This window comes from Magnolia sinica, chromosome 14, assembly GCF_029962835.1.
Source record: "Magnolia sinica isolate HGM2019 chromosome 14, MsV1, whole genome shotgun sequence".
In the NCBI taxonomy this organism is placed as follows: Eukaryota; Viridiplantae; Streptophyta; class Magnoliopsida; order Magnoliales; family Magnoliaceae; genus Magnolia; species Magnolia sinica.
The window spans coordinates 76923346-76950790 of record NC_080586.1 but is presented as its reverse complement, the minus strand read 5'-3'; the positions used below and the strand labels follow the sequence as shown (position 1 = coordinate 76950790).

Below are 27445 nucleotides of genomic sequence, written 5' to 3'. Positions count from 1 at the left end.
CTACTCCCCTTGCCACCAGCCAATGGCTGGTGGTCGGTGCTGTGTGGGACCCAGCATGATGTATGTGTTTCAGCCATGTCGTCCATCTATTTTCCTAGTTCATTTTATGTTTTGATACAAAAAATGAGATATATCCTAATCTCAAGTGGACCACATTACAGGAAACGTGTATTGAAAGAACATTGACTATTAAAAACCTATCGGGGGCATAAAAGTTTTGGATCAAGCTGATCTTTGTTTTTTCCCTTCATCTCGGTCCGTATGACCTAAGTAACAGATTGAATGTCAAATAAACAGTACAGTGAGCCTTAGGAGGATTTTCATGGTGGATATCCAATCACTATTGTTTTCCTGTTGTGTGGTCCACTGAGACTTATATCGCTCTAATTTTTGGTATCTAGCACTAAAATGATCCGTAAAATGGATGAGCAGCATGGATGAAACACATACATCATGGTGTGGCCCACAGAGCACTGACCACCAGCCAAGGGGATGGTGTCAGGGGGAGTAGCCAATCCGTTTCCGGATCGGGGTGTTGTAATGTGGTCAGCTTGATATCTAGATTTACCACATATTGTAGATTATCTTATGAAATGGTTTCGAAAAATGGATGGATAGCGCGGATGAAACGCATGCATCATAGTGGGCGCGGACTGGATATTATCCTTCCCTTCCCAAGCAGTGACAAGCAGGGGCTCCGAGGGAAACTATGATGCATGGATTTGTTTTTTTTCAAACTGTCCATGCATTTTGCCATGCTGTTTTTGTGGCGGACCTAAAGTTCAAGTGGGCCACACTACATGAAGCCAGCCACACTATAAGCAATGGTGTCAATGACACCTACAATTGAAATGTTCACAAGGCTTGATGTTTATTTTTTAATCCATCTCTTCGTAAGATTATTAAAACCAGAATGAATGAAAGTAAAATATAAATATCGATCCAAAACTTATCTTGTACTCAAAAAGTTTTCACAAATAATTGTTTAATTCCCCTTTCATGGTCTACCTGAACATTGCATTTGCCTGATTTTAGTGCCCCCATCCTAAAATAATACACACGGTGTGGATAAAATCCATATATCACAATGGCCCTCAAAACCTTAGGGCCTTATCTTGAACGGGCAGGAAAGCACCCAATTCTCAGCCATCATAGTAAGGTTTATAGAGTACCATTGGCTCAATTCAGCTCAGCTTAACTTGAATATTTGGATCAAGCCAAACCAACTTTACACTCATATAAACAAGCCAAGTAAAACTTGAATCCTTACTCTTGCTCCTCCAGTATACTCCCAGGAATTTCAACACCTGGTCAGCGGTTCGAGTATCCATATACGGTGAAATTCCACTAGCGTGAGTGAGGCAGTGGGGGTGTGTGAAAAAAAAAAGCTTGGGGTAACGCACGGTTTGGCTCGGTCGCCACCACCATTTGAAGACAGTGGTGACTCATATTTCTCACATGCAGAACTTGTGTACTGTCATCCAGACCATCCAAATTGTGGATCTCATTATAGATGGAGTAAATATATAAACTCACGATAATCAAGCAATCCTAGTCATCCAATTCATGGCTTTCGAATCAATGGTTAAAAGTACATTAGCGAGTGGTCCGAATTGGAAAGGGAAAATCGGATGGTTACTAAACTATCTTTCCAGTTTGTTCTGGCTCACGCTCCATCGACAACTCGGTCTGGATTTCCATACAACTGCCACGTGTGTACAGCTAAGGAGTCACCATCATTTTACCAGCGACAAACATCATAGCAATGTAATCCCCCGAGAGATGGATTAGGGATATCGGAATGGAAAAAGGAGAAACGGTCAAATGGAAATCGAATTGCGGACTGAGTAACTCAGAATGCCTTTATGGTACTGAGTGAACTCTTTTGGGCTCACCTTGAATGTGTGTGATTTATCCACGCCATCCATCTGTTTTTCCATCTCATTTTAGTGGCTGATCCCAAAATTGAAGCTTATCCAGTTATCAACTGGACCACACCAACAGAAACAGTGGGAATGATGATTTCCACCGTTGAAACCTTTCTAGGGCCCACAGTGATGTTTATTTGTCATCCAAACTGTTCATAAGATCACACAGACATGGATGAATGGAAAAGACAAATACCATGTTGATGTAAAACTTCTGTGGCCCCCAAGAAATTTTCATCGCTAGACATTCAATTAACATTATTTCACGTGGTGTGGTCCACTTTATTTTTAGATATGCTTAATTTTTAGGCTCAAGCCATAAAATTATCTGATAAAATGGATTGACAAAGTGGATAAAATAAGTAAATCACGGTAGGCCCACAAAGTTTACTTAGCACCCTTAGTTATTCAGGACGCAATCGGCTTCAGGTAAAATGGCCCGCTATTTTGGAGGAGACTCTACAAATAGCTTACCTCCTCTTCATTTGGCAGAAGAATTGTCAATCCATCCATAGCCGAAACAGAAAGAAAATCCCTTTGTTGCTTCCCAAAGTACCCTCAAAAGCTACCGTTGCTAAGGTAAACTGAATGAGTGAGGATGGATTTTATTTTGTTTTTTGTTTTTTTTTCTGGATTGTGAAATTAGAGGGTCCTGATGCTCTCAGTTCATAAAAGTGAGGCCCAGGATTAGGTGAAGTTGATCCAGGCGGTTGAAACGGTTTTATCCCAATGTATTAATGAGATTGAAGATTCTAGCCATCCAATTTCTGGTATTTTTTTTTCTGGATTGTTGTTATTTTTTTCATCAACCGTCTAGATGTGTACCAATGAATAATGAGTTAAGTTCTTCAAGATTATGGAAATTTTGGAGCAGCACTCATCCATGGTGGTATCAATCGAATCAATGGTTTGGATCACCTAAATGGGCCCACTTGCATAGACCGGAGCATCAGGACACCAGCAGCCTTTGGTTTGGGATGCAACCGCACCTTACACTTTATCATCAATCTCCCGTGCCAAAATCAGTAGTTTAGCGTTTTAGGTTAAGGCCTAACGTAGAACTAGATATGTGGAGCCCACCATGATGCATGCATGACATCCCATCCGTCCATCGGGTTATCCTCTGCACCTGAAAATAAGGCCAATCCATGGTAACATCATTAAAATCAAGCTTAAAACCTCGTATGTTGCATTGTGTGGCTCACCTCAGTTTTTGAAATGGACCCATTTTTAAATTTTCCTTAATATTGATAGGCCCAATTTGGGAGAGTGGATTGTCAATGACCCGAGAGCTATAACGGCCTATAGCGATGTTAATGACAAATCCACTCTATCTATGTATTTTGAAAGACTCGATCCAATTGACTACTGTGGACCACTTTTTACTCGGCATCTTTTCAAAACACTCCCAAATTTTACTTTTGCAGAGTAAACCATCATGTACGGACACACTGGGAAGGTGAAGTTTGGGAGTGTTTTGAAAAGTCACCGGGTAAAAGTTGGCACTGCTCCAGGGATCCTGTCCAACAATATATATATATATATATATATATATATATATATATATATATATATATATATATATATATATATATATATAAATGGTTCTATGCCCTTGAGCTCACGAGGTCAAGTTGTGTGGGCTCCACCGTGACGTGTGCTGAACATCCACCCCCATCAATTAGATACAACATTTCATTATGGGCCTCGTTCTTAAAAATCAAGTCAATACATGACTTTTGTGGGCCACACTACACACAAAAGTTGAGAGGGGTTATCCTCCCATTAAAATATTCATAATCATTTTTTGGTGCTACTGAGGTGTGGTTCACAAAATTTACTCATTCATTATGTGTGTCCCACTTGTACAAGGGGTCAGAACAAGTTTTAGATGCATCCAAATTCAGGTGGGCCCACCATGTGCTTTTATATGTTTTAGGCATGTCTTCACTTGATATTACATGGTATGACCCGCTTGAGTTCCGTATAGGGCTAGTTTTTGGGATATCTCATCATTTAAAGGGGACCCATCAAATGTATAGTGTTGATGTTCAACACGCATTACAGTGGGACCCACACAGCTTGACCTCTTGGGAAGTTCCCACGAGCCCCCAACACACACACAAACACACACACACACACAAACCTATATGGGAAAAGGTATTATGCGCTTGACCTTACGATAAGCTCTCGTGAGGTCGAGCTGTGTGGGCCCCACCATGATGCGTGTCGACCATCAACACCATGCATTTGATGGGTGCCCTTTAAATTATGGGATATCTCAAAAATCATCCGTATACGAAACTCAGGTGAGCCATACCATCTAAAATCATATGAAGACACCGCTGAAACATATAAAAGCACTTGGTGGGGCCCACCTAAAATTTGCACGCGTCTGAAACTTGGTGTGAACCCTCATCCAAGTGGGACACACATAATGGATGGGTTGGATTTGCAAACCACATCTCGGTGGGCCCAAAAAATGATTATGAATGTTTTAATGGTGCACGGCCCCTCTCCACTTCTGTATGTGGTGTGGCCCACACAAGTCACGGATTGACTTGATTTTTGAGACCTAGGCCCACAATGGAATGGTGCATTTGACTGATGGGGTAGATGTTTGAAACGCATCACGGTGGGGCCCATAGAGCTCGGCCTCTTGGGACGGACTCGTGAGGTCGAGCATATAGTACCTTTTCCCTATATATACACACACACACATGGGTCAACTTTGAAGGTTTCATTGATGGACACTGTTATTTCCACTGTTTCATTGGTGCGGGGCAACTGAGTTTTGAATAAGCTTAAATTTTAGAATCCACTCTTATTGTGATGTTTAAAGACAAATATATAAAGTGAATTTGTTATAAATATTATTGGGGAGTAGATTAAGTGTTACTTGGGTAATAATCAAGTGGGAGTTATCTTTACCTCATAGGGCTCAACTTGATCAGGTTTTTTGTATGCCTGTACCGTTTATCATTTTTTTCACATCATTTTAGGAGGCGATGAAAAATTAAGTTTTCAGTGGTGAACGTTCAATCACCACCTTTTTCTGTGATGGGGTACACTTGAGATTCTGATCTTGCTAACTTCCTGGAACAAATTATAAAATGGAATGGAGAAATCGGATGGATGGCGTGGATATACAACACATCATTAAGGTGGATCCCACAGTAAGTGTAACGCCAACTAAGGTGTTGCCCGGGTAACACCGAATCGGCTTCCCTTACAAATGGATTGGATTTCATACAGAAAACATGGTGGTTCCGAGCACAATCCGGAAGGTTTTTAATGGTGAGCTACCTCATCCTAACTTTTCCGATTGTGTGGCCCACTTGAGTTTTGAGTCGGCCTGATTTTTTATATCCAAGGAGAACTTAAGGGGATCCACATGATGGACGGTTGGATGTCATACAAAAATCATCCTCGCCCTACACATCGCGCTATAGGTAAAACCTAACGTACAAAGCTTTGCAGTGGATAGAGAAAATTAGCACCGTAAACGTCACCTTTTATCTAGTGTCTTTTATAAAATGTACAAAACTTTCCTTCCCAACTTAGACCTTGTACGTACGGACAGATCATTTGAGGACGAAAATACCACGAGTCACCTCTAACTCGGGCGAGTCAAGACTCGACTCAAGACCAAAGAAGTCTGGTTGAGTCGCTGACTCTTTAAACCATGCTCAGGACTGAACGAGTCAACCTGAGTCACTGAGTCATGTATCCATGACTGGAATCCTCCTTTTAAATTATCAGAATGCCATCAAATTCTTACCTTAATATCTATTACGTACTCGCTTTCAACTCCACCAGCTTCAAGCTAGGCCATGACCATGAGCTTCAAGGTGGCGAAAGCTTCCGAATACCTCGTCATCACCGGGGCGCGGATTCCCGACATCAGGCTAGCCAGGAAGGCGTGGGTGTGGCCTGGCCAGCGCTGCACCCGTATCAGCATCTCGCCCGTCAATTACTCGGTCCAGGTCCATGCAATGAGCTCCGACAAGCTTGCATTCCTCCTATCCGCCGTGTTCACGATCGGGCCCCGTAACGACATGGCCTCCCTCCTCAAGTACATCAAGCTCATGCCATCATCGTCTTCCACAAAGATATTCAAGGCCCACATTGCTGAGCTCGTCAACGGCATCATACAAGGTGAGGCCCGCGTGCTAGCGGCATCGATGACCATCGAGGAGATAGTCAAGGGTACCAAACAGTTCAAACACGAGGTGTTTGATAAAATCCAATCAGAACTCAACCATTTCGGGCTATTCGTGTACAATGCCAATGTCAAGGAGCTCGTCGACACCAACGGGAGAGCCTACTTCTACAATCTAACACAAAAAATCCAGGGCGAGGCCGCCTGCAAAGCGAGACTTGATGCCAATGAGGTGGACACAATGGGCAAAATGGAAATGAAATGTAGAGAAGCGAAGGTCATTCAAAACGCAGCCCGGTGTGATACAGAGACGTCGATCTTCGTGGCCCATCGGGTTGCCGAGGGGAAGAAGGAGGAGAAGAGGGTGAAGACGGAGGCAAAGGTGTTCGAGAACAGGCTCGAAGGAGATCTTGCCGACTCGGTGGCCGATCTCGACGGCCGCAAGGCTGTCGCGATTGGGCGGGCCAAGAAGGCCCAGATGGAGACCCAGAAGGCCAACGCAATCCGTGAGGCTAAGCTGCAGCTCGAGCTCGAGAAGAAGGCGGCACTCGTCAGTATGGAGAAGCTCCGAGCCGATCTACTGAACAAGGCAACAGTCGAATTCGAGGCGAAGATTCAAGAAACGAATTCCAAGTTCTTCCAACAACAGAAGTACACCGACGCACTCTTCTACGCAGAGCAGAAGGATGCTGAGGTGAAGAAAATACTCGCTGATGTGGAATTCCATGTCAAGCAGCGGGCGGCCGATGCCAACCTGTACGCCAAGAAGCGTGAAGCTGAGGCATTGATCATAATGTCCGACGCACATTCATATCATGTACGATCGATGTTGAACGCGCTGGGCGGGAATTACAGCTCGTTGCGGGATTATATGATGATAAACAATGGCATGTACAAGGAGATTGCGAAGATCAATGCCGAGTCGATGAAGGGACTCAAGCCAAAGATCTACATCTTAGGGGACGGTAAATCAGAGATTTGTGGTGGTGGGCCAGGGCCTGTGGGCCCAGCTGGTTATGCCCACAAGGCGTCGAGCATTTACAAAATGCCGCCGCCGCTGATGGAATATGTCCAAGACCAGACGGCGATGACGCTGCCAATGTCGGCCCGACATCCGGCGGCTGCAGGAAGCAATGGTGAAGCTGAGCAGGATGTGAAGTGTCCTGTGGGCCCTTGAGGGGATTGAAGTGGGCCATGGTGGGCCCAGGATTTTCTCTCAATAATATTTTTATTTGAACTTTTTTCTTGGTGTTGCAATTTTGAAGTTATGCATGAGAATAAAAATGGAATCTAATCTCGATCGGAATTATACTGTTGAGAAGGCCCAATCTAAACCGTACATGTTGACACGGTACACAGATGTAATGACCTCGACCGTTGATTTCGTTGTCACTACCATATTTGGTCCACATTCCGAAAACTTTGTATAAATTAGATAATCAGAAGATCGAAGCCATCTAAAGAACGGACTTGAAATGGACGGTTAGAAAATTATCAATGTTCCACATTAAACATCATTCTCCCATGAGGCCGGTTCCTCTACAACGTTTGCAGAATAAGCTAATTCTACAGCAGTGTGTGGGGCCCGCCGTGATGTGCATGACATCCAATCAGTCCATCATGTAAGCCCCATCATGTTATCTTTGGAGCCCAAAAATCTGGCCGATCCAAAATGAGCTAGCAAAATGGATCGACAACATGGATATAACAGGTGTATCAATATCTAGTGCCCATAAATTTATTTAAATGTCTTAACTACCCAAGAAATGTCCACCACTCTCACTATCAAGTGAGAAAATAAATCTAATTTTTAGATTATGAGACATAATGTGGACGATTTCATTTCAATTACTTGTATGTCAAGTGTGAAAATTTAAAAAATAATTAATTGGTTGTATTTTCATATATATTTTTTCTATGATTTATAATTTATATTATTAGATTTTGTATACACATATAGCTTAAAAAGCTTGAGACATTGAGCACTTACATTTTTGTGATCTTTTGATTTCTAAGTGCATAATGACGGTTTGGTTTTTTTTTTTTTTTTATTTTATTTTTTTTTTATTTTAAATTTTATTACACCCCTTGAAATTTCATTGGAAAAAAATAATTGATCTCTTGATCTCTTAAAAAAAGAGTGAAACATCATGCAAAACATCTGATATTTCCCATGCAATAACAAATATGCTTCTGTATCCCAAGAGTGCAATTCTTCTATAGACATTGATATTGAAAACAACTATCAATACTAAATGTTGTTTACCCAACCACATTTTGAGGGGGGAGTAGAAGGAACACAACCTGACCTAATAAATAGGACCCACGTTCATTATGATCATTCTTATATAATAACTAATTATCGATATATGATATATTTTTTAATTATTTAGAATGTTAGTTATTATGCCAACTAGCCAATCATGTACATGAACTCATACAAGCTCCGGAGTGGGATGACCAATTCTCTTCAAATTTTTATCCAATGCGATCGTATTCTTACAATGAAATATTCAGTCTGTCAAATATAAAGGGTTGTTTGGCATCCCTCCCAAAATCCAAATTGGAATCTGGATTTAGTAAAGATGGGAGTTGTTTGGCCTCTTGAAAATCTTGGATTTCAATTTCAGGGTGGTTCAAAATCCAAGATTTTCACAAATTTTCAATCCCAAAGATGACCTCTAGGTTGCAAAATCCAAAATTTTTGGGCTTGGTCATCTCCAATAAACATAACTCATAACTACTAACCCCTCTCTTAGAGTATTCACATTCATTCACACCATTAGATGTTTTCACATGCACTCACACTCTGATAATAAAATGCTACAAAAATCAAACATATGCAATCATTATATAAAGTCCATATCATAGAGAAAAACTGACAAACACCTTAGAAAGAAATATTATTATTTTTAATTATAAAATTAATGGCACACTTTTATAGGACACCTGGGCCACCAAAAGCTTGGAATTACTTTATTTTTTGGCCAAGGCTGTATTACAATGGCTCAACGCAGAGATTGTCTTATGTTTGCACATATAAGTCATGTTTAGAATATATGAGAGTATTTACCAGAAAATAATACCAGGAATCCAAGAATCAAAATCCAGGCTCCCAAACATAATATTCAAAATCCAAACTGCCAAACAGAACTAAAAATCTAGAATTTCAAATACATGCTCCTAAATGAGCTCTTTCAATCACCTTGTTGTGTTCACCAAGGCCTTGAGCCAAAATCGGTCTGGTGGAGTTTAATCCAAGCTAAGCATCATTGATATCTATCAACAAAATTGAGGGGGAGCATTGATGTCTAGCCATACATGCGTACAAACCCAAATCTATCAGCTATATGGTATTGCCTAATCATACCAATAATATGTGCGCGTGCGTGGCATAGCCTTATCATTGTAACCGTACATGTAACGCGGGCCATATGGCCCACACCATGTGTGAGGCCTCTATTGTACGTAAAAATCCATCAAGGAAATTTGGTCTTTTCTTTGTAATAGGGGCATCCCTTCTCTTCTTATTCTTCTTCCTCTATCTTGGTACCATAAATTCAATAGTCTGCTATAATTATTTGTGCTCTTGGTTGTGTAGCGAAATGTGGACAGTTCAACAAACCAACCTGGACCTTTTATTAAGTGGTCCAGGCCACCATGTAAAAATCATATAGACTTAATGATCCTATTAACAAAAATTAGGCCTTCTGTATATCCATCCATTATTGCATTTACAAAACCATAAGTGTTCCATGATAGACCCAACAAAATGGATGGTGCAAATTGTTGCTTGGAACTATTTATCTACAAACAATCTTAGCCATCCATTTTACAGGCTATTGATTGTACGGTCAGAACCAGCAAATCTGAAGGATTTTCATGGTGGCCAATGAAGTGTGGGATGGAATCAATGGACATTCCGAATCAACGGATCGACCTATCCACACATCCCTATGCAATTACAAGAACTGTAAAACCTAGGCACTTGGAGCACCGGATCAGGAAAGAAAAGAAAAGAATAATGATTATGTTACCAAGATCCAGCCTGAATTCCAGTTTAAAGACAAGGAAGACCCTTCAAAACAAGAAAAGCATATTTACAAGAATGTAGAAGAACTAGCAACCCAAATTGTCACAAGATCTCTGTGCATAACACAAAACATATACAGTCAATCCCAACGCAGTATCACTGTTGTCTGTCCAACCCCTTTGCTGTCTACAACCAATGAAGAGTAAACAAAGAGTGAGAAAACATACTTCACTTAAATGAGGAAATATAAAATACCCAATTGAGCTTTTGCTCGGCCCCAAGAAACCATACATGAAGGATCAACCTTTTGGATTCAGGCCATCCATATGGATGAATCAGCCCTGAAACTCTTCCCCAAAAAGTGATCCTAACCATCTGAAATCACCCCCATTAGACGATGGGTAGGATCATCTAATAGGGGAAGATATTCAGCACTTCCGGTTACCAAAAAGTGGGTCCCACCTGGACCATTCCTGGGTCAAACAGAAAAATAAAAGCAACTTCTCTTGATTACTCATCATGAAGCATGCAGAATGATATTTAGCTGAACAATAACATGCTAAAAAGTAAAACACTTACTTGATTAGAGGTCGAGGGAGGACAGCTATTCAAGTCTTTTTCTTTAACGGACAGTTCCTCGAATCATGACCAGTTCCACCGCAAGATGGCACATGGCAATACCTAGGTTTCTTTGCTATTCTGTTCCCCTCTTCTAATATTTTACCTTCTAGCTGTCTGTTGGCACCCAACAGAGGAGAACTTTCAACAAAGCTGCAAACACAACCATTTGAGACATCCTCCACTCTACCACTATCTACAGCTAATGTACAATGACAATCTTCTAAAAATGAGGTTTGCAATCTCCATCTATGTATCCAACTTCACAATGAGCTGCCGCACATGCGAGATCCAATCCATTGATCAAGTGTGACCCACCATGCTGTCTCCCTGCCCCCAAATCATGCCAGTCCACTTGTCAAGTGGGCCATAACGAACAAAAAATGGACAGCTAAACAAGTTTACTTTATCTGGCCATTTCTTTTGTGCACTGTAGCCCACCTGAAGAGCAGACCAGCCTGGTTGTTGGCGGGTGCATCTACATGGTGGGTACCATCTGATGGACAGGTCGGGCATTTGCCATATCCGCCACATGTCAAAGTGCATATGGGGTAGGGGTTGAACAAGCACATGGAGTTACTAAACCTCTATAAAAGAGATAAAAAGATAAGACTTACATGTTGGGATGAGATGAAAGCAGAATTTTCTTCAATGGGCAGTTCCTTGAATCGTGACCAGTTTGGCCGCAAGAAGGCACCTGGCAGTACCTAGGTTTTATTGCTGGTTCAACCCCTCCAAAACATGCTCCTTCCGGTTCTCTCTTACTAATCGGTTGAATAATCTCTCCAAGAAAGCTTCGGTCACTAGCATTTGAGATACTCTCCACTTAGGCACTAATATTTCTTTAGTTGAATGTGCATGATCTAGACTAGTAAATGTGTTCTCTACTATCACTTAGATGGTTGTATCCCGTCCACCATACAGTCAGTCAATCCAGACCATCCAAATTGTAGGCCCCTTTTTTCTTTCTTTTTTCTTTTGAATGGTAACTGAAGATTTTATTCTCAAAATGAACAGAAATTACAAGGAAAAAAAAAAAAACAGAGAGACGATGAGAAATAATCTCAAAAACAGCGACTATCCAAAAAAAGCGGAGATATCTCATCCCAAAAGATCTGAGTTGCCTTACCAATATTATCCAAAGAAGAACAAACACCATGGCTACTCAATTCTCTTAAGAGTAATTGAAGCCCCTGTTGTGGATGGAGGATACGGATACCCAAAATCACAGTTCTTGAATTATGCAAGTCATAGTTCCAAACTTGCTGACTCTGCTCGAAACTCGACTGAGTCAACTCATCTCAGCGAGATTTCAAGCCAAGTAATTGGGAAATGGGAAACTAGGTCCTGACTCGGGAAGACTCGTCGAGTCAATGCAACTCATGCTGACTCAAACCGAGTCACCCAGTTTGCCGTAGTGTTATATCAGTAAAATTTAAAAAAGAAGAGGAAGTCGGATCCTCAACCTTCACAACTGTGTTTGGATGAACTAAGCAAGTGTGCTATCTGGTGACTTGGTGTTAAAATCAGCATATTGTTTTCTTAACTATTTTAAATATTTGTTACTAATCACAGAATTTTTAAATACTGTATCAAGTCAGGTCAGCTATTCGAGTCAACCCGACGCAGCTGAACATTGAGTTGTCAAATTTTCGGGTTTTCTAACCATGTTGCTAATAAAACCAATTGGTGGCCATCACATGAATGGCTGAAAAGAAAATGGTTAGCCAATAACAGATGGTTAAGACTTGAGATTGTTTAATCAGCGTGATTTCCAGTACATGCTCCATAGACAATAGGGTCCACACTAGGCTGATCTGGATTTGCATACATGTATGTGGTGCATGCAGTGGATGAGACACCACCATTTAAGAAAGAGAACTGATCACCAACAACCTATGTTTACAGGCATTTTGGCCTTGAAAAAATATATGAGAGGGAAAAATTGGAAACCAAATGGGCCATGGCCTACAATCGGTTGAAGGTGATTAGTCCTCTAAGAAATGGTGAAAAACACACATAGTTTCAATCTCCTAAGAAGTTCTATAAAAAATGAAATAAAATAAAACTTACTTGCTGGGAGACTCAGGCAAAATGTGAATTCTCTTCAATGGACAATTCCTCGAATCATGACCAGTTTGACGGCAATTAAGCCAGTGACAGTGCCTAGGCTTTTTCACTATTTCAGCACCTTCGTTTTCTGGCTGAGGGTTCCCAACAGAGCTATGCTCACTTCCATTTGACACGCCCTCTGCTCTTGGAACAATAGGTGGACCAGCTACCAAATTCGAAGCGGCATCACCATTGGATTGCATGCCTCTAACATGATTAAGGAGACTCATCATTTGTTCCCTAACATACTCAACACAATCCTCTGTCATTGATGATTCTTGACAAAGGGTCGTAGCAAGGGAATGCAATGACTGAAAATGGTCATTATCACTACCGTCCACATTCTGGTTTTTCTTTTTAACTGATGAGCTGTAACAACGCCATCGACTCGGAAGATATCTTTCTGGAAGTGAGAAATTATTCTTCACGTGGAGCACCCGAATGGCATGCCTGCATAAGATCCCTGAGAACTCAAACTTCTTACAGGTACAGTGGACCACTTGATCTGACGGCTGCCAGTTCACCACTGCATGCTCCCCATCCGTCTTCATGTGCATCACGGAATAAGACCCATTGGCCGTTTTGAGCGCCATATTTTGCAGGGACAACACAATCTCGTTTTGCAGCATCTTGAAGGCGTAATGTGTAAGAATAGTCGAAGCATGTTCTTCGACGGGCATGCTTGTTTTAAGATTGATACGAAGGGACCTTTGTTGCATAGTGGCGTCTTTCCGTTCCTGATTTCTAGAATCAACGATGATACCCACCTACAAAAATTTTAAAAACAAAAACTTGATAATGGTCCATTCCGTGTCATTGAAAGACAGTTCAGTTTAACACCACGTGGGCCACTATATGCAGATGCATGGAACATCCAAGACCTGCACCAGGTTGCCCCATTGTGTAGGTGACCGGGACCAAAAAGGAAGCTGATCATTCATCAAGCAGGCCACATGTACACAAGAATTGGACTGTTGCTGGTTTTCTACTCAAATATTTAATTGGCTTGATTTTCAGGGCAGGTTGTCAAAACAATGAGGCCAAAAACAGCCGTGGATGTCTCATACACAACATATGTAGTGTTACACAGAGATCTGGGTGAGTTTAGCAAAACTCTTGAAAAGGAAACAAGGCAATGTTTTCTCATATTTACCTGCGTAACAAGGTCTTTCAAATGTGTTTGCACAGTCAATAGTTCTTGCAAGAACATATTTATTGATTTCGATTGCTCAATTGTTTCAGTCCCGGCAAAAAAATGATCCTGTAAGTATGGTAATGCCCATAATGCTCGATGAGAGAAAAGAAAGGCAACATGTCTATTTAAACTAAGTTCAAACCGAATAGCCATTTGCTGCCATTGATGCTCAAACTCTTTAACACTCCCCAAGTTGTATAGCCTTTGAAACTCAGATTCAAAAGCATCATACTGTGATCCAAGAAGATGAGAAAACCAGCTTGAAAGCTTGGACATGATATCCCAAATATAAAATGCATGTTTTGTGTTGGGCAGTTCGCTTGAAATGGCATCTCTAAGCTCCAAATCTTGATTGGTCAAGATAGTTTGTGGATAAATCCCATTCATAAATCCTACAAAAGTCTGAATGAAAAAAAAAAAGAAAAAAGAAAAAAGAAAAAAAAGAAGGAACTATGTGAGTTGCATGACTGTGAACTTGGCAGGGTGAGAATATATTTTTACAATTGGGCATGTTTGGATTTGTTGAAATTGACAATTGGAAATCAATTTCCGGCAGAAATAATATTTCCTTTTTTATGTATGTGTGATTTTTTTCCCCAAAATTTCCATGGAAAATCAATTCCTATTTTTTCAAACTTTCAGGAAAGTGGTCCCTTCCAATTTCCATTTTAAAGCTTACGAAATACAATTTCATAACTTCAAAGGAAAATTTGTGTTTCTTCTCCTTCCCCGCCTCACCCTTACTTTGTCTCCTTCAGCATTTAGATGGTTTTACCCATGTAGGCCCATCCTTATTCAATCCTAACCATCAATATTTCCACATAGAGCCTACCATGAGATGATCTTAGCTAGGAGGGTCCCATTGTTAGCCGATCCTATTCAGTTGCATTTCCAAATGGGACCCATGGTTGGTGATCTTAACCATATGGGGCCTATTGTGAGTCAATCAAAACCCTGACTATTTCCGTGTTGGGCCCATCATTAGGTGATTCAATGTGGGACCCATTGCTAGTCGATCATACACATGTTGGGCTCCACGTGTACTTCCATGTTGAACCCATTGTTAGTCAAGGTTAACCATATGTATTTCCCAAGGTATTCACCGTTATGATATGGGTTGTAACAGCCGTTACAGGCCCCCTTTTTTATGGGGAAAAAAAAACTGAATTGGCCAGCCATTATGGGCCTTGCGGGGCTATTACGGGTCTCTTTTTTTCCATAACGGCCATTATGACCCCGTAATGCATAACGGTTGCCACCATTACCATTACGTTACAGCCTTTACAAAACACCTTGGTATTTCCACATTAGCTCATCGTAAAATGAACATTAGGCCCATCATTGGGAAAATAAAATAACTTCCTTGTAAAAATTGGTTTGAAAACATACAAACGAAAGAATATTTCATTTCCACCAATTTTTCTAGCAATGCTATTCACAAAGAAATAAATTTTCCTCCTTCCAATTTCAACAAATCCAAACAGGCGCAAAAGAGAAAGTAAAGTCAATTATCAACAAGAAGAAAAGGCAACATCAAGTGAAGTTGAATCACATGCAGTTGTGGCAACTCATCCACTGCAAACAAAGCATACATGCACACCAATTTGGATGGTCCAAATCATAAGCCCAAGTGCAGACGGAGCATGACCCATAATCACATTGGTCGGACAATCCAATCCATGGTAACAATCAAATGTGCAGCTAAAATGAAAAGTCAAGGATTCAAGTTCGACAAGGAAATCAGATGATTAAGATCATCCAATCAGTGTGATTTTCAAGGTATGCTCCATCCTCATAAGACCCAAAATTCGGATGGTCCAAAGCTGGTGTACGTGTTTGGCATGTCAACAATGGATGGGTTGCTTCACCTTAGTGTGATGCAGTTTGTCTGATAGTACCCAGACCCTTGCAGTACCCAGGAGAGAAGATGCAAGTTAAAAACCTTCAAGGCCCAAGAATAGGAATGAGACCGTTCATCACGCAAAAGAGCACAACCCAAGGGAAAAGTTTTGCCATAGTTGTCTACTCCGACCCATAATCCAAGGGGCATGTGATATGCCTTCAAACAGTAAGTTGTGTCAAAAACAACAGCATCACAAAACGTCTTATATGCATGAATCGATTCTCCATATGACCAAGCAATATTCTCAACCCTCTGATTCTCATCTAAAGTAAAATCATAAGTAAAATCTGTATCTCTGTCTTTCATTCTCTTGCATGCCTTGAGAAGCTGCCATGGGTCATTATCTCGTCTAATATTCTTAGAGGATTGAATGAAATTTCTAACATCCTTCTCTGTAAACAGCAAATGACCTGGCTCAACACTCTTTTCTAATTCCAGCACCCTCATTATAAGACTCAAAGGACACCCAGCTTTTGAGAGTACTAGAATACGGTCACGGTCAGCAACCGGAATATTATGATATGTGGGAAGGTTTCGCACTTCGTCATTCTCCAATAATTCATGGTTATGGACATTACTAAATTGCAAAACATTCCATCGAGGAATGCCTGATATAATGTCCTTGGCTACAACCATTCCTGCCTCACATTTGCACCGTGGTGGTTTTCGATCTCTCTGGAGTACAATTTCAGTGGATTTCCAGGGAAGGGCAGGACCAGCACGATGACAAACAAATTCCCTTCTATAAATGCCCAATGGATGCCCTTGACTACCTAATGTGCGATGCCGCCTGATTGTGAAGCCACTCTCCCTAGCAAAGTTACTATAGAACTCATAGGCTTCGTCATCGCTGAGGAACGACTGTCCTACATATGGAAGGACATTAGTATCATCGGCTTCTGAAGGGGTTTGAAGCGCTTTCGAAGTGTCCCCTTCATCCATTTCAACTTTGAGATGGCACTGATTATCCCCACAAGGGCATTGATGTCTTCGAATCCAACAGTTGTTGCCCTTTGATGAGGCCATTGTGATTTCTATTGGTTTCTGCACAAGACTTTACCTATTCCAACAAAGCTACATAAAATAAAAAACATGCAAAAACCTTGTCAATGACAGTACAGTACGTTGGAAACCTACAAACCAAAATAGCATATCTGGGTGTGCTCAGCAATTGAGGGCCTCTTTGGGACATGAAACAGAAGAGTGGTCATTTCTGAGGCAAGCGGACCCATTGAGAACAGCTCAGTATTTGGTTGTTATCTAGCAAGACTGCAAGAGCAGTCTTACATTTCCAGAATGCAGGAATTTCCACAGTTTTTAGAAATCCCCTTCCAGAAATGTGAGCACTCCCACACAAAAGTCGAATGCTGAGCTGCTGCCGGCGGGCCCACCTGCTTTGAGAAAATCGAAAACTGGAACACTTCCAGAACTTGCCCCAGAGGCCCAAACAAACTCCGAGTTTGTCATAATAGCAAGAACAGTTTTTATAACTCATGCAAACCAATGTCTCAATGGAAGAAACAAAACAAGCCAAATATATATGGGCTCTTGCATGAACTTAAAGAGGATTTAAAGAGAACAAGCTAGTACATTCACCATCAATCACCCATACAATAGCTTTAAAACCAGATAAGAAAAGGGATAATGATATTTCCACCCCAATATTCAAGAGTTCAATCACTACAAGGATAATTTAGTCATTACATTCTGCAAAGATGTTAAAGCATGAAACAGAAAAAATTTCACGACAAACTGACCTCTATAGGTGCCAAAAATATCAATTTAAAGAGGGAAAAAAAATCATCTTTAAATAGAAAATTCATATGAATTCCCTAAGGTCTGTTCAAGAACCTAGACTTCCAAGCTTTGTCATGGCTGACTGCAAGCCTTTTCTTTCTCTCTCTTGTTTCTTTTTCTTTTTTCCTCCCAGAGGAACTGTGTATAAAATAGACTTCCAAGCTTTGTCATGGCTGACTGCAAGCCTTTTCTTTCTCTCTCTCTTGTTTCTTTTTCTTTCTTTCTTTTTCTTTTTTCCTCCCAGAGGAACTGTGTATAAAATAGATAGAGATCACAAGCTTCATGGTGTAATCACACAAAAACTCATAATTTTTTACTGTCCCAGAAGTCATCAATCAAAGGACGTGTATGTTACTTTGCATAGCTTATCAGTGACGTGCTTTTTCGCACACGTAGCAAAGGTTTACAAGATCTGAACTAATAATTAGGTAGGCTATAGCTCTCTTGGGCTGGGCTATTTTGACCTGTTACAGGCCTGGGCCAAGTTTGGACTTATGTCAAACAAGCTGGGCCAAGCTTGGCCCGCCCTAACGCGGCCCATTAGCACCCCTAGATATGATGGTGGGAAGGGCAATAGCCACCATAAAGTTGGTTAAGTAGGGAGCAACATATGAGGAAGAATTTGAGTTAGGGTAGGGTTATGCATGCCATATACTGAAATTACATAAATAACCTTGAAGTTGGGTTGGACTGGGTAGGCTAAAAATAACATGAGCCCAAGCCTAGCCCTGAAATCAATCAGGCCTTACATGCCAAGACTAAGCCCGGCCCACAAACCTACCTAACAAGTCAAAGCCTGGCCAAAAGCCAAGCCAGTGGATCACCCAACCCATGGCCACCCCTATTTTAAATAGCGGTCTAGGACTGCGACTCAAACAAATATCGAATATGACTCGCATTGATTCATTCAAGTTTGATATGTTTTGGTCTAATAACCTATTTCATTGTCCAACAACACAAAAACAACTTAGCCCAAGTCAATTCAAATGATATTTAGAGCCATCGATGAGATCATCTTATCAGTATGGTTTTTGAACTACGGGCTAGCAATGGTAGAGATCATTAGATGAATAGTTCTGATCCATCATCCCCCTGCTGCATGAACAGTTTACATAACCATTGAGGTAGTTCAATTCATTTACTTATTTACTGTCTCAACAACAATCAGAGGACACAAAGGCTAATAGTGACAAAGATGACACCACAAGGTATGGGAGTTGATCCACAACAGTAAATGGAGCGAACCACAATCAACATTCCAGCCATCCAAGTCTGTAAATCCATTCTTGCTAAAGAAGTCCAAGTTGACACTAAAGAAAGGAAGGACCGGAAAAAAGTGAAAAAGGAATGGTGTGACATACAATGCCATCATATGAACAAGATCCCGATACGATGTAGAGGTCTTCATTGTCAGCTATGACCAAAACTCGAGGACAAGTTTTTTCCAGCTGGGAGCAATGATGCACACAGGCCACATAAGTTGGCCGATCAAAGATGGGGCCCATCTAAGGGTCGTGACTCATGATCAAAGAGGATGTCGATCATCCAATTGTCTAGATTGAAGATTTGAACAACTTTGAGGGTTTAAATTGATTCAATGGAAGATCATTGGTCCTAATGTGTGTTATGGACCACATTAGCAATCGTCTGCTTATATATTAGAGTTGGTTGAACCAAACCCTTATTACTTTTGTCATGTATTTTGTGGGTCACCTTTCAAGTACCAAACGATATTCAAATGAAATGAAATTGGTCATGTTTGAAACTCTATTGAATTAGCTTTCAAACGAGCCCAAGATCTTGCCATTCTAATATCATTTGAGTCAGTTACAGGCCAAATTACATAGAACTTATAGGGTTGTGACGGAATTCAAGGGTATTTTGGTCATTTTTAATATTTTAGTCGAATAGATGGTTAGAATTGTATTAAGAAAGGGCTTTAAGAAAGAATATATATACATATAACAACTCTTTTCTAAGGAGTGGTGATGAAAAAAAGAAGAAGATATTTTTCTTACAATGTAGCATGTGGTGCTACGCTTTGGCGTGTGTTGACTCTGGTAGAAGAAGATCAGGGGTTTATTGCGATTATTAGCATAACAACTAGTAGGTTGTTGGAGATTAATCCACAACCCTTTTCAGCTTTTTTTGCATCTCTGGAGAAATTTAATGGTTTGATCTTTAAGAAAAAGGCATGCATCCAAATAAATATTTGCTTTTCTATTAGATTTGGAAGCATTAGTTTCTAGTCAAAATTGATACAACCAAATGGCCACACAAGCTAGTTGATCAAAGATCTGAACAATTCAAGCATTCAAATTGTCTTGATTGATGATCTAGACCAAATTAACATTCTCATTACCAATTCGAGGGGATCAATGATTAGCTTGTAATGGTTGGGGCCTACCGGAGCAACTAAGTGGTCATTATTTCTAGGATTTTTTATTTTTTATTTTTTAGTTATTGGGGTTAGATTAAGTATTTAATATTTTCCTTTTTGTATTTTCGACACTTTTGGTGGGCAATTTTTAGAGCACCACGACATGATAGAATGATACAAAATTGATCTCATTTGATAACCTATCAAGTAAGCTTTCAAACAAGGACAAGATCACACGATTAATGTTGTTTTAAAGAGTAATGGTCAGGTTATAGAAGGCCATTGGATGGTGACTAATTTCAACGGGTAATTTTGTTGGGACTCGCAAAAGCACACAAAGCGGAATCAAACAAAGTAATCACAATCACACAAGCAAATCTGACAGAGAACACTCTGAATTTACGTGGAAAAACCCTTGCATGAAAAAACCACGGCACAAAGCAATAATGCACTATGAATACCAAAGTTACAAGAGATGAAACCTTACCGATTCAAAGTCCCAAGAGAAAAACCCTAGCTTTTTCTCTCTCCAAAACCCTCTCAAACCCTTAAGCACGTCTAGCCCTTGTCGTATTCCCGATTACACATATATTTAAGGTAAAACGAAAATAGAAACAAATTGCGCAATCCGTCATTTTCACTGTCGAAAACTCCAAAAACTGTCTAGAGAGTTTTGCTAAAAAACCAAATATTTTCGATATCCTTTGACCTGTCGACCAGTCAATGGCCCATGTTTCAACATATATTTGAGGCATCTGATTTTTAACAATCTCCACCATGACTCTAATCTTCATGCTGCAGCACGCCATATTCGATCCTCCATCTCTACTTCGTCTCCATCATAGCTTCACAATCATCACTTCTTGTGCACACTCCATCTTCACTCTATCTTTGCCAGACCCAGAGAAATCACACGGAACTTGAACTTTTCTATAGAAACCACATTGGTAAGCATATCCACCAGATTCACGCTTGTATGTATCTTCTCGAGAGTCACACCGCCTTCCTCAAGCACTTGTCGGATAAAATGATGACGCACATCAATATGTTTAGTTCTAGAATAGTAAATTGACTTCTTCACCAAATTAATCACGCTTTCACTGTTACAATTAACCGGCAAGGCCTCCTGCTGAAGCCCCAACTGATTTATCATTCCCCTCAATCAAATTGCTTTCTTAAATGCTTCTGCCACTATCATATACTCAACTTCGGTTATGGAAAGAGCCACCACTGACTGAAGCTTCGATATCTAACTAATCGCTTCACCCGCTAAGACAAACGAGTAACTGGAAGTCGACCTTCTGCTATCCACATTGCCCGCATAATCTAAATCCATGTAGCCTACTAATTTGTCCTCAAAATTTTCAAATGTCAAGACATAGTCATGCATACCTCAAATATATCGAAGTAGCCATTTCACTACCTCCCACTGTTGCTTGCCGGGGTTAGACATGTATCTACTAACAACACCCACCGCATGTGAAATATCCGATCTTGTACAAACCATGACATACATCAAGCTGCCACTCGCGCTCGAATAGGGCACACGAGGCATAACATGTTTTTCCCCATCCGTTTTAGGACATTGTTAAGAAGAAAACCTAAAATGAGTCGCGTGAGGAACGTTGATCAGCTTTGCCTTGTTCATCCCATACTTCGCAAATACTTTCTCAAGGCATACAGCCTGAGATAACCATAGCATGCTCCTCTTCTTATCGATGTGTATGTCAATACCAAGAACCTTCTTTGCAACCCCCAAATCTTTCATCTCAAGTGTCCCTGGTAGTTTAACCATCAGTATGTCAATTTCAAACATGTTATGACTGGCGATAAGCATGTCATCAACATATAATACCAAGATAATTAACTTCCCATCACTCAATGTCATAAAATAGACACAATGATCATACTCACTCCTGGTAAACTTCTAACTCAGCATGAAATAATCAAATTTTTTGTACCACTGCCTAGGCGACTGTTTTAGGCCGTACAATAACCTCTTCAACCTGCAAACCTTGCTCTATGCCCATTGTATTTTGAATCATTTTGGTTGCTTCATGTAAATCTAGTCTTTTAATTCCCCATTCAATAAAACAGTCTTCACATCCATTTGTTTCGGCTTGAGATTGTATTGGGCAACCAACGTCAATATGAATCTGATAAATACTTGCTTCAACACGGGTGTGAAGATCTCAGGGAAGTCATCCCTGTATCTCGTCGGTAACCTACGATCCCTTAGTGAATTCCTTCTCACAGGTAGTTGATCCACTTGCTCCTGTACCTTTGTTTATGTCTCAGTATCAACCTGTATCTCATCTCTGTCTATCTGAATGTCTGCAATTGACTTTTCCGCTTCCTTGTGCTCATCCTTACGGAACAAGGATCCCTCATTGAATTTGACGTCATGACTAGGGATAATTTTTCGTGTGACCCGGTCATATAGCATATACCCATTCACACCATCACTATAGCCGACAAAGATGTACTTTTTAGCCCTTTCGTCCAACTTATTTATCTCAATTGACGGTACGTGAATATAAGTATTGCAACCAAATACTCGCAATCCTGAGTAGTCTACCTACCGTCCACTCCACACTTCAAAATTGTTTTTCCCGAAATACTTCTCTACATCGAACTTCATGCTAGACGCCATTGATACATTATCTTCATATTCGATCTGCTTCCTAACGTTAACTCTGATACCACTTGTTGGGACTCGCGGAAGCACACAAAGCGGAATCAAACAAAGTAATCATAATCGCACAAGCAAATCCAAAATATAACACTCCGAATTTATGTGGAAAAACCCTTGCGGAAAAAAACCACAGCACAAAGCGATAATGCACTATGAATAACAAAGTTACAAGAGATGAAACCTTACCAATTCAAAGCCCCAAGAGAAAAACCCTAGCCTTTTGTGATGCAAGAAAATTAACCACTTGCTCTAAAAGCTCGAACTGTTAGAGTATGGCGAATTAATCCCTTTATCTCATAGCCCAGGCCCCACATCTCATGGGTTAGGACCTCGGACACCCCCCCCTCGTGGCCCTAAATCACATGGGCCGCCTACCCCGAGTGTGTCCCCGCATCCCACGGGCTACCCCACTCGAGCCCGGTGTGAAATGCAATTAATTACCCACGGGGAGGAGTATCAAACGTGAGACCTCCCCCATAGGCCCCAAATCACATGGGTCACCCACCCCGAGTGTGTCCCCGCATCCCATGGGCTACCCCACTCGAGCCCGATGTGAAAATGCCCTTCAATTATTTTGTCTCTCCAAAACCCTTTCAAACCCTTAAGCATGTCTAGCCCTTGCCCCAATCCCGATTAAACCCATATATTTAAGGTAAAAGGGAAATAGAAACAAATCGCGCAAAACTACGCAACCTACGCAATTCGTTGACCTGTCGATTCGATCGGTCGAGACGTGTAGATCGATCGGGTCGACCTATTGAAAACTCCAAAAACACTATCCAGAGAGTTTTACCAAAAAATTGAATATTTTCGATATCCTTCGATCTGTCGACCGGTTGATGGCCCCTGTTTCAGCATAGATTTGAGGCATCCGATTTTCAACAAATTTAGTCTTTTTCACAATTACGGCTTCTTCTTTTTTCAAGCCTATATGAGGCTAATGTTTGGAGTTGTAAAGCATTATGGCAACTTTGCTACGCGCACACATGCGCAATAAAGCTCATGTGCACACCATACATGTGCTAGCATGGCATAAAGGTGCGAGATCTAATCCATTCATCAAGTCGGTCCAAACTTCTGTATGTTTTCCCGAAAATAAACTTGATCCACTCGGCATGTGGGCCCAACATTGGAAACAAGTTGTTGGCTTAAAAAACTTCAACCAAGTTTTTCAAAGCAATACATTTGTTTTGCTAGCTATTACCCACCTAACCAACATATCAACCTGACTTTGGGGCTAGGGCATCAATATAGTGGTACCATTCTAATGGGTGGATTGGATCTCGGACTTATCGTGCAATGTTGGCAGATGCATGGTATGTACATGAGCTTTATTGCACAAGCATGTGTTCCTAACAAAGTTCAACATTATGGTATCTAGGAAATAAAAAGTTCTTGAGTTTTCATCTTCTTCTTCTTCTTCTTCTTCTGCCGTAAAAGAAATTTGGAGATGGGTTTTCGTGATCTCTAGTCTAAACCAGAAGAATGTTGGGCTCTTTCTCACACTCTTTTTCTTTTCTTTGATCCATTTGCATCTCCCTTTGTTGTTTGCATCACAAATGCTCTTAAAATATCCATAATGACCAAAGTACCCTTGTGGAGGCGAAATTCATTGTTTTGGATCGTGAAACTATGAATTCCCCAAATCCAAATGTTAGTTGACAGTAAGGATAGACAAGATGTGCCTAAACACAAATGGGACAGCCCATCTGCCGCCCAAACATGAGTATTTGACTCATCCACTAATGCAAGGGCATTTTCACACCGGGCTCGAGTGTGGTGGCCTATGGATGTTGGGGCACACTCGGGGTGGGCGGCCCGCGGAACCCGTGTGATTTGAGGCCCGTGTGAGGCAAGTGGCTCATGTGAGGCAGAACCCAAGGATTTGGAGCCTGCAAGGAGTGTTCGGCCAAGGACCTAATCTATGGATGTGGGGCCTGGGCTATGAGATAAAGGGATTAATTCGCCATGCTCATCAGTTCGAGCTTTTAGAGCAAGTGGTTAATTGTCCTGCATCAAATTTATATCAGAGTTGGGGGTCTCGTGTTCGAAACTCTTCACCGGGGGTGATTAATGCAGGAGCATTTTCACACCGGGCTCGAGTGGGGTGGCATATGGATGCGGGGGCACACTCGAGGGGGCGGAACCTATGGATTTGGGGCCCACGAGGAGGGTTTGGCCGAGGACCTAACCCATGGATGTGGGGCCTGGGCTATGAGATAAAGTGAACATGGATGAGCAGATGCAAAGTCGCTGGCATCGGTATTTTGGGGTACAGCCAAAACAGTCTGTTGTTATTTCTACAGTGAGGGTGTTTGCATGCTTTGGGTCATGTCAATCGCACTCATGCAACATGTGCTGCTAGACAACCATCCATCCAATGGGCCCCACCAGTGATCCACAGTACAGAGATAGCTAAGCTGACGAATTATATCCAGTTGATCATGGACCACTTTTGGGAAGTGTGGCCCATCCAAGACAATTCCAGTCGGATTATGCCCATGTCAACTGCATCCAGCAACACACCGAATAACAGACGATCACAACTCGCGCGTTGACCAATCATCTACAAACACCAGGAACCTGCCGCCTTTGGGTGTGGCTATCCAATAGGATTGCAATCTTCAGGTCAACAGATGCGAAAATGACCAAATTGAAATTACCTTCGTGTTCATGTTGTGGTGTTTGGACTCCAAATTGCAATTGCATTCCTTTCAAGTTCGACTTGAAATGAATCCAAATGCAATTTGAAGATTACTCTCTCATTGTAATTATTGCAATCCAATTCAATAGTGCACCCAAACGCATCATGTGTATAGATACAGAGAGAGATCGAGATCATACCTTTTCGGCTCTTCTTCTTCTCTTCCCTTTTGTTTGAAGTGGGCATCGTGTATTTGGGCAAAAGGGCTTTTGCAAAATGACGTGAAACACCCCTCGATGGATTCCTTCGGTGAAGAGTAGCTAGGGGTATTTCGGGAAATGGGGAGGTTCGAAACTCGACAGTTTTCGTTCCTCCCTCTATCTGTTTTAGCGCCAACTTCTCGGCTCCCGCCGTGCAGCATACAGTGCTGCGCCGGTTAATTTTGTGTCGCCTGTGGCGCATTTTAGAATGGACGGCTCGTGTGATGCGCAACGCGAGGCTTTTGCACGGCGTACGCGCGGTTTAAGTCCTGGTGAGTGGGGCCAATTTTTCAGTAATCCAGACCATTGGTTTTCTGTGAATGGCTGTGGATGGGTTAGGTCCAAAAAATGTTCTAGATTGGATGTTGAATGTGGACCACAGAGTTCTATTTGTGGTCAAAGATTGAAGGGTTAAGATTTCCCGTGGAGGATATTGTATTTCATCCGGGCCGTGTTTCATCTTGGTCGCAACTCGCATCAGACCAGTGGTCGAGATTACTAAACCATGACCCCTTCATCTGCAGAGTTGCGAACCATTGGACCTGACAGTGTAAGCGTGTGTTTGTCAGGACGTTGTTTGATCACCAGGGACATCGCTGGTGACCCGAATCGGTGGGGCCACTGTTATGTAGGTGTCTTCTCGATGTGGTCCATCGATTTTGCCGGGTCATTTTAAGGCATGATCACAAAAATGAGGCAGATCCAAAACCAAAATGGCTCATGTAATGCAGCAACCATGAAACCTTCTGGCCCAACTTTCAACCCGATCTAATAGTCGGGTAGTAGACAGATGTAAATCAATGGAGGAAACTATTTCCTTCTGCCATAGCCCATCAAAGTTTTAGATCTAGCTAAAAGTTAGCTTGAAAGATTTTTCAAGGTGTTATATCACATGGCCATTCAGATTTCGAGCTTGTATCACTTAACATGAGATCTCCAATATATCTCACCGGTTCTCCAAAAAGAGGGTACCCGTTCGCACGGAACTCGTGTAAACTTTTTGAGAACTCATAATATGTGTTGTGATTTATATAATTTGAACATTCACATGACGTGGCACCTCATGAAACCCCTAGGGCCCAACTTTTACTTGGATTCAAAACTTTGGTGGACCATGAAAAAAGAAAATAGTTTTCTCCCTTGATTTGCATCTCTCTTTGCAATGGCCCACCAAAGTTTTAAATCAAGGTGAAAATTGGTGCCTTAAGGTTTCATGGGATGCCGCATCACATGAACCATTCGGATTAAATACCCATGACACGTGTGTAAGGATGCGCACATGCGAAGGTTTGTAGGTGAGCATCTCTCTCTCTCTATATATATATATATAAGAGAACGTGGAGTGAACTGCTGTGTGACTTTGAGATGTATGGAGAAAAAAGGAGTCCAAATATTATTATTTAGGCAAAAGTGATGATCAAATGATCCCAATTTCTACTATACTATTTAATTTTTAATTGCCTTGATGACAGTTGTCGTTTGAATAGGACAAAAGGTACATGTCATCGATTTCGTGGGGCTTTGGATGTACACTCTATACTCTGATAGCTCTATAAGGCGCTTCGGTACACACTTTGCTCTCACACCTTCCCCGGACCCCTTCAACAGCAACTAACCTTCTCTTATAACCATGAACACTTCACTTCTCTCTCTGAATGCTTGTTAATATGTAGTTTATATAAATAAGATAGACAGTCATTAAAGGAGCACCTATAACT

The 27445-nt window shown here is 41.3% G+C and overlaps 2 protein-coding genes across 6 annotated transcripts; one reads left to right on the top strand and one right to left on the bottom strand.

Moving 5' to 3' along the window:
• The first annotated feature begins 5749 nt into the window (after positions 1-5749).
• Positions 5750-7267, top strand: LOC131225032 (flotillin-like protein 6). The gene has a single exon (XM_058220458.1). The coding sequence runs from the start codon at positions 5762-5764 to the stop codon at positions 7265-7267; it is 1506 nt and encodes a 501-aa protein (XP_058076441.1). The 5' UTR covers positions 5750-5761.
• Positions 7268-10100: 2833 nt separating this feature from the next.
• On the bottom strand, positions 10101-25910 carry LOC131226275 (putative protein FAR1-RELATED SEQUENCE 10). 5 transcript variants are annotated; one of them, XM_058222075.1, is made up of 7 exons: positions 25668-25910; positions 15991-17025; positions 14007-14450; positions 12815-13620; positions 11359-11544; positions 10703-10894; positions 10101-10309 (listed from the first exon to the last, which is right to left on the bottom strand). In XM_058222075.1, the coding sequence occupies exons 2-6, from the start codon at positions 16975-16977 to the stop codon at positions 10732-10734; spliced, it is 2586 nt and encodes an 861-aa protein (XP_058078058.1). In that variant the 5' UTR covers positions 16978-17025; positions 25668-25910; the 3' UTR covers positions 10101-10309; positions 10703-10731. The 5 variants fall into 5 exon arrangements, with proteins under 5 accessions (XP_058078058.1, XP_058078060.1, XP_058078062.1 ...); XM_058222077.1 differs by having other exon boundaries at positions 10101-10305; XM_058222079.1 differs by having other exon boundaries at positions 10703-10858.
• Positions 25911-27445: the final 1535 nt, after the last annotated feature.

Excerpts from the sequence above, each read along its gene's own strand:
- LOC131225032 (XM_058220458.1), top strand. The coding sequence starts at position 5,762 with ATGACCATGAGCTTCAAGGTGGCGAAAGCTTCCGAATACCTCGTCATC.
- LOC131226275 (XM_058222075.1), bottom strand. The coding sequence starts at position 16,977 with ATGGCCTCATCAAAGGGCAACAACTGTTGGATTCGAAGACATCAATGC. Across the intron at positions 11,545-12,814 it reads TTGCCTGAGTCTCCCAGCAA|TGACCGAAGCTTTCTTGGAG; the intron begins GTAAGTTTTATT and ends CTCAAATGCTAG. Across the intron at positions 10,895-11,358 it reads CTTTCATCTCATCCCAACAT|CTTTGTTGAAAGTTCTCCTC; the intron begins GTAAGTCTTATC and ends TTGTGTTTGCAG.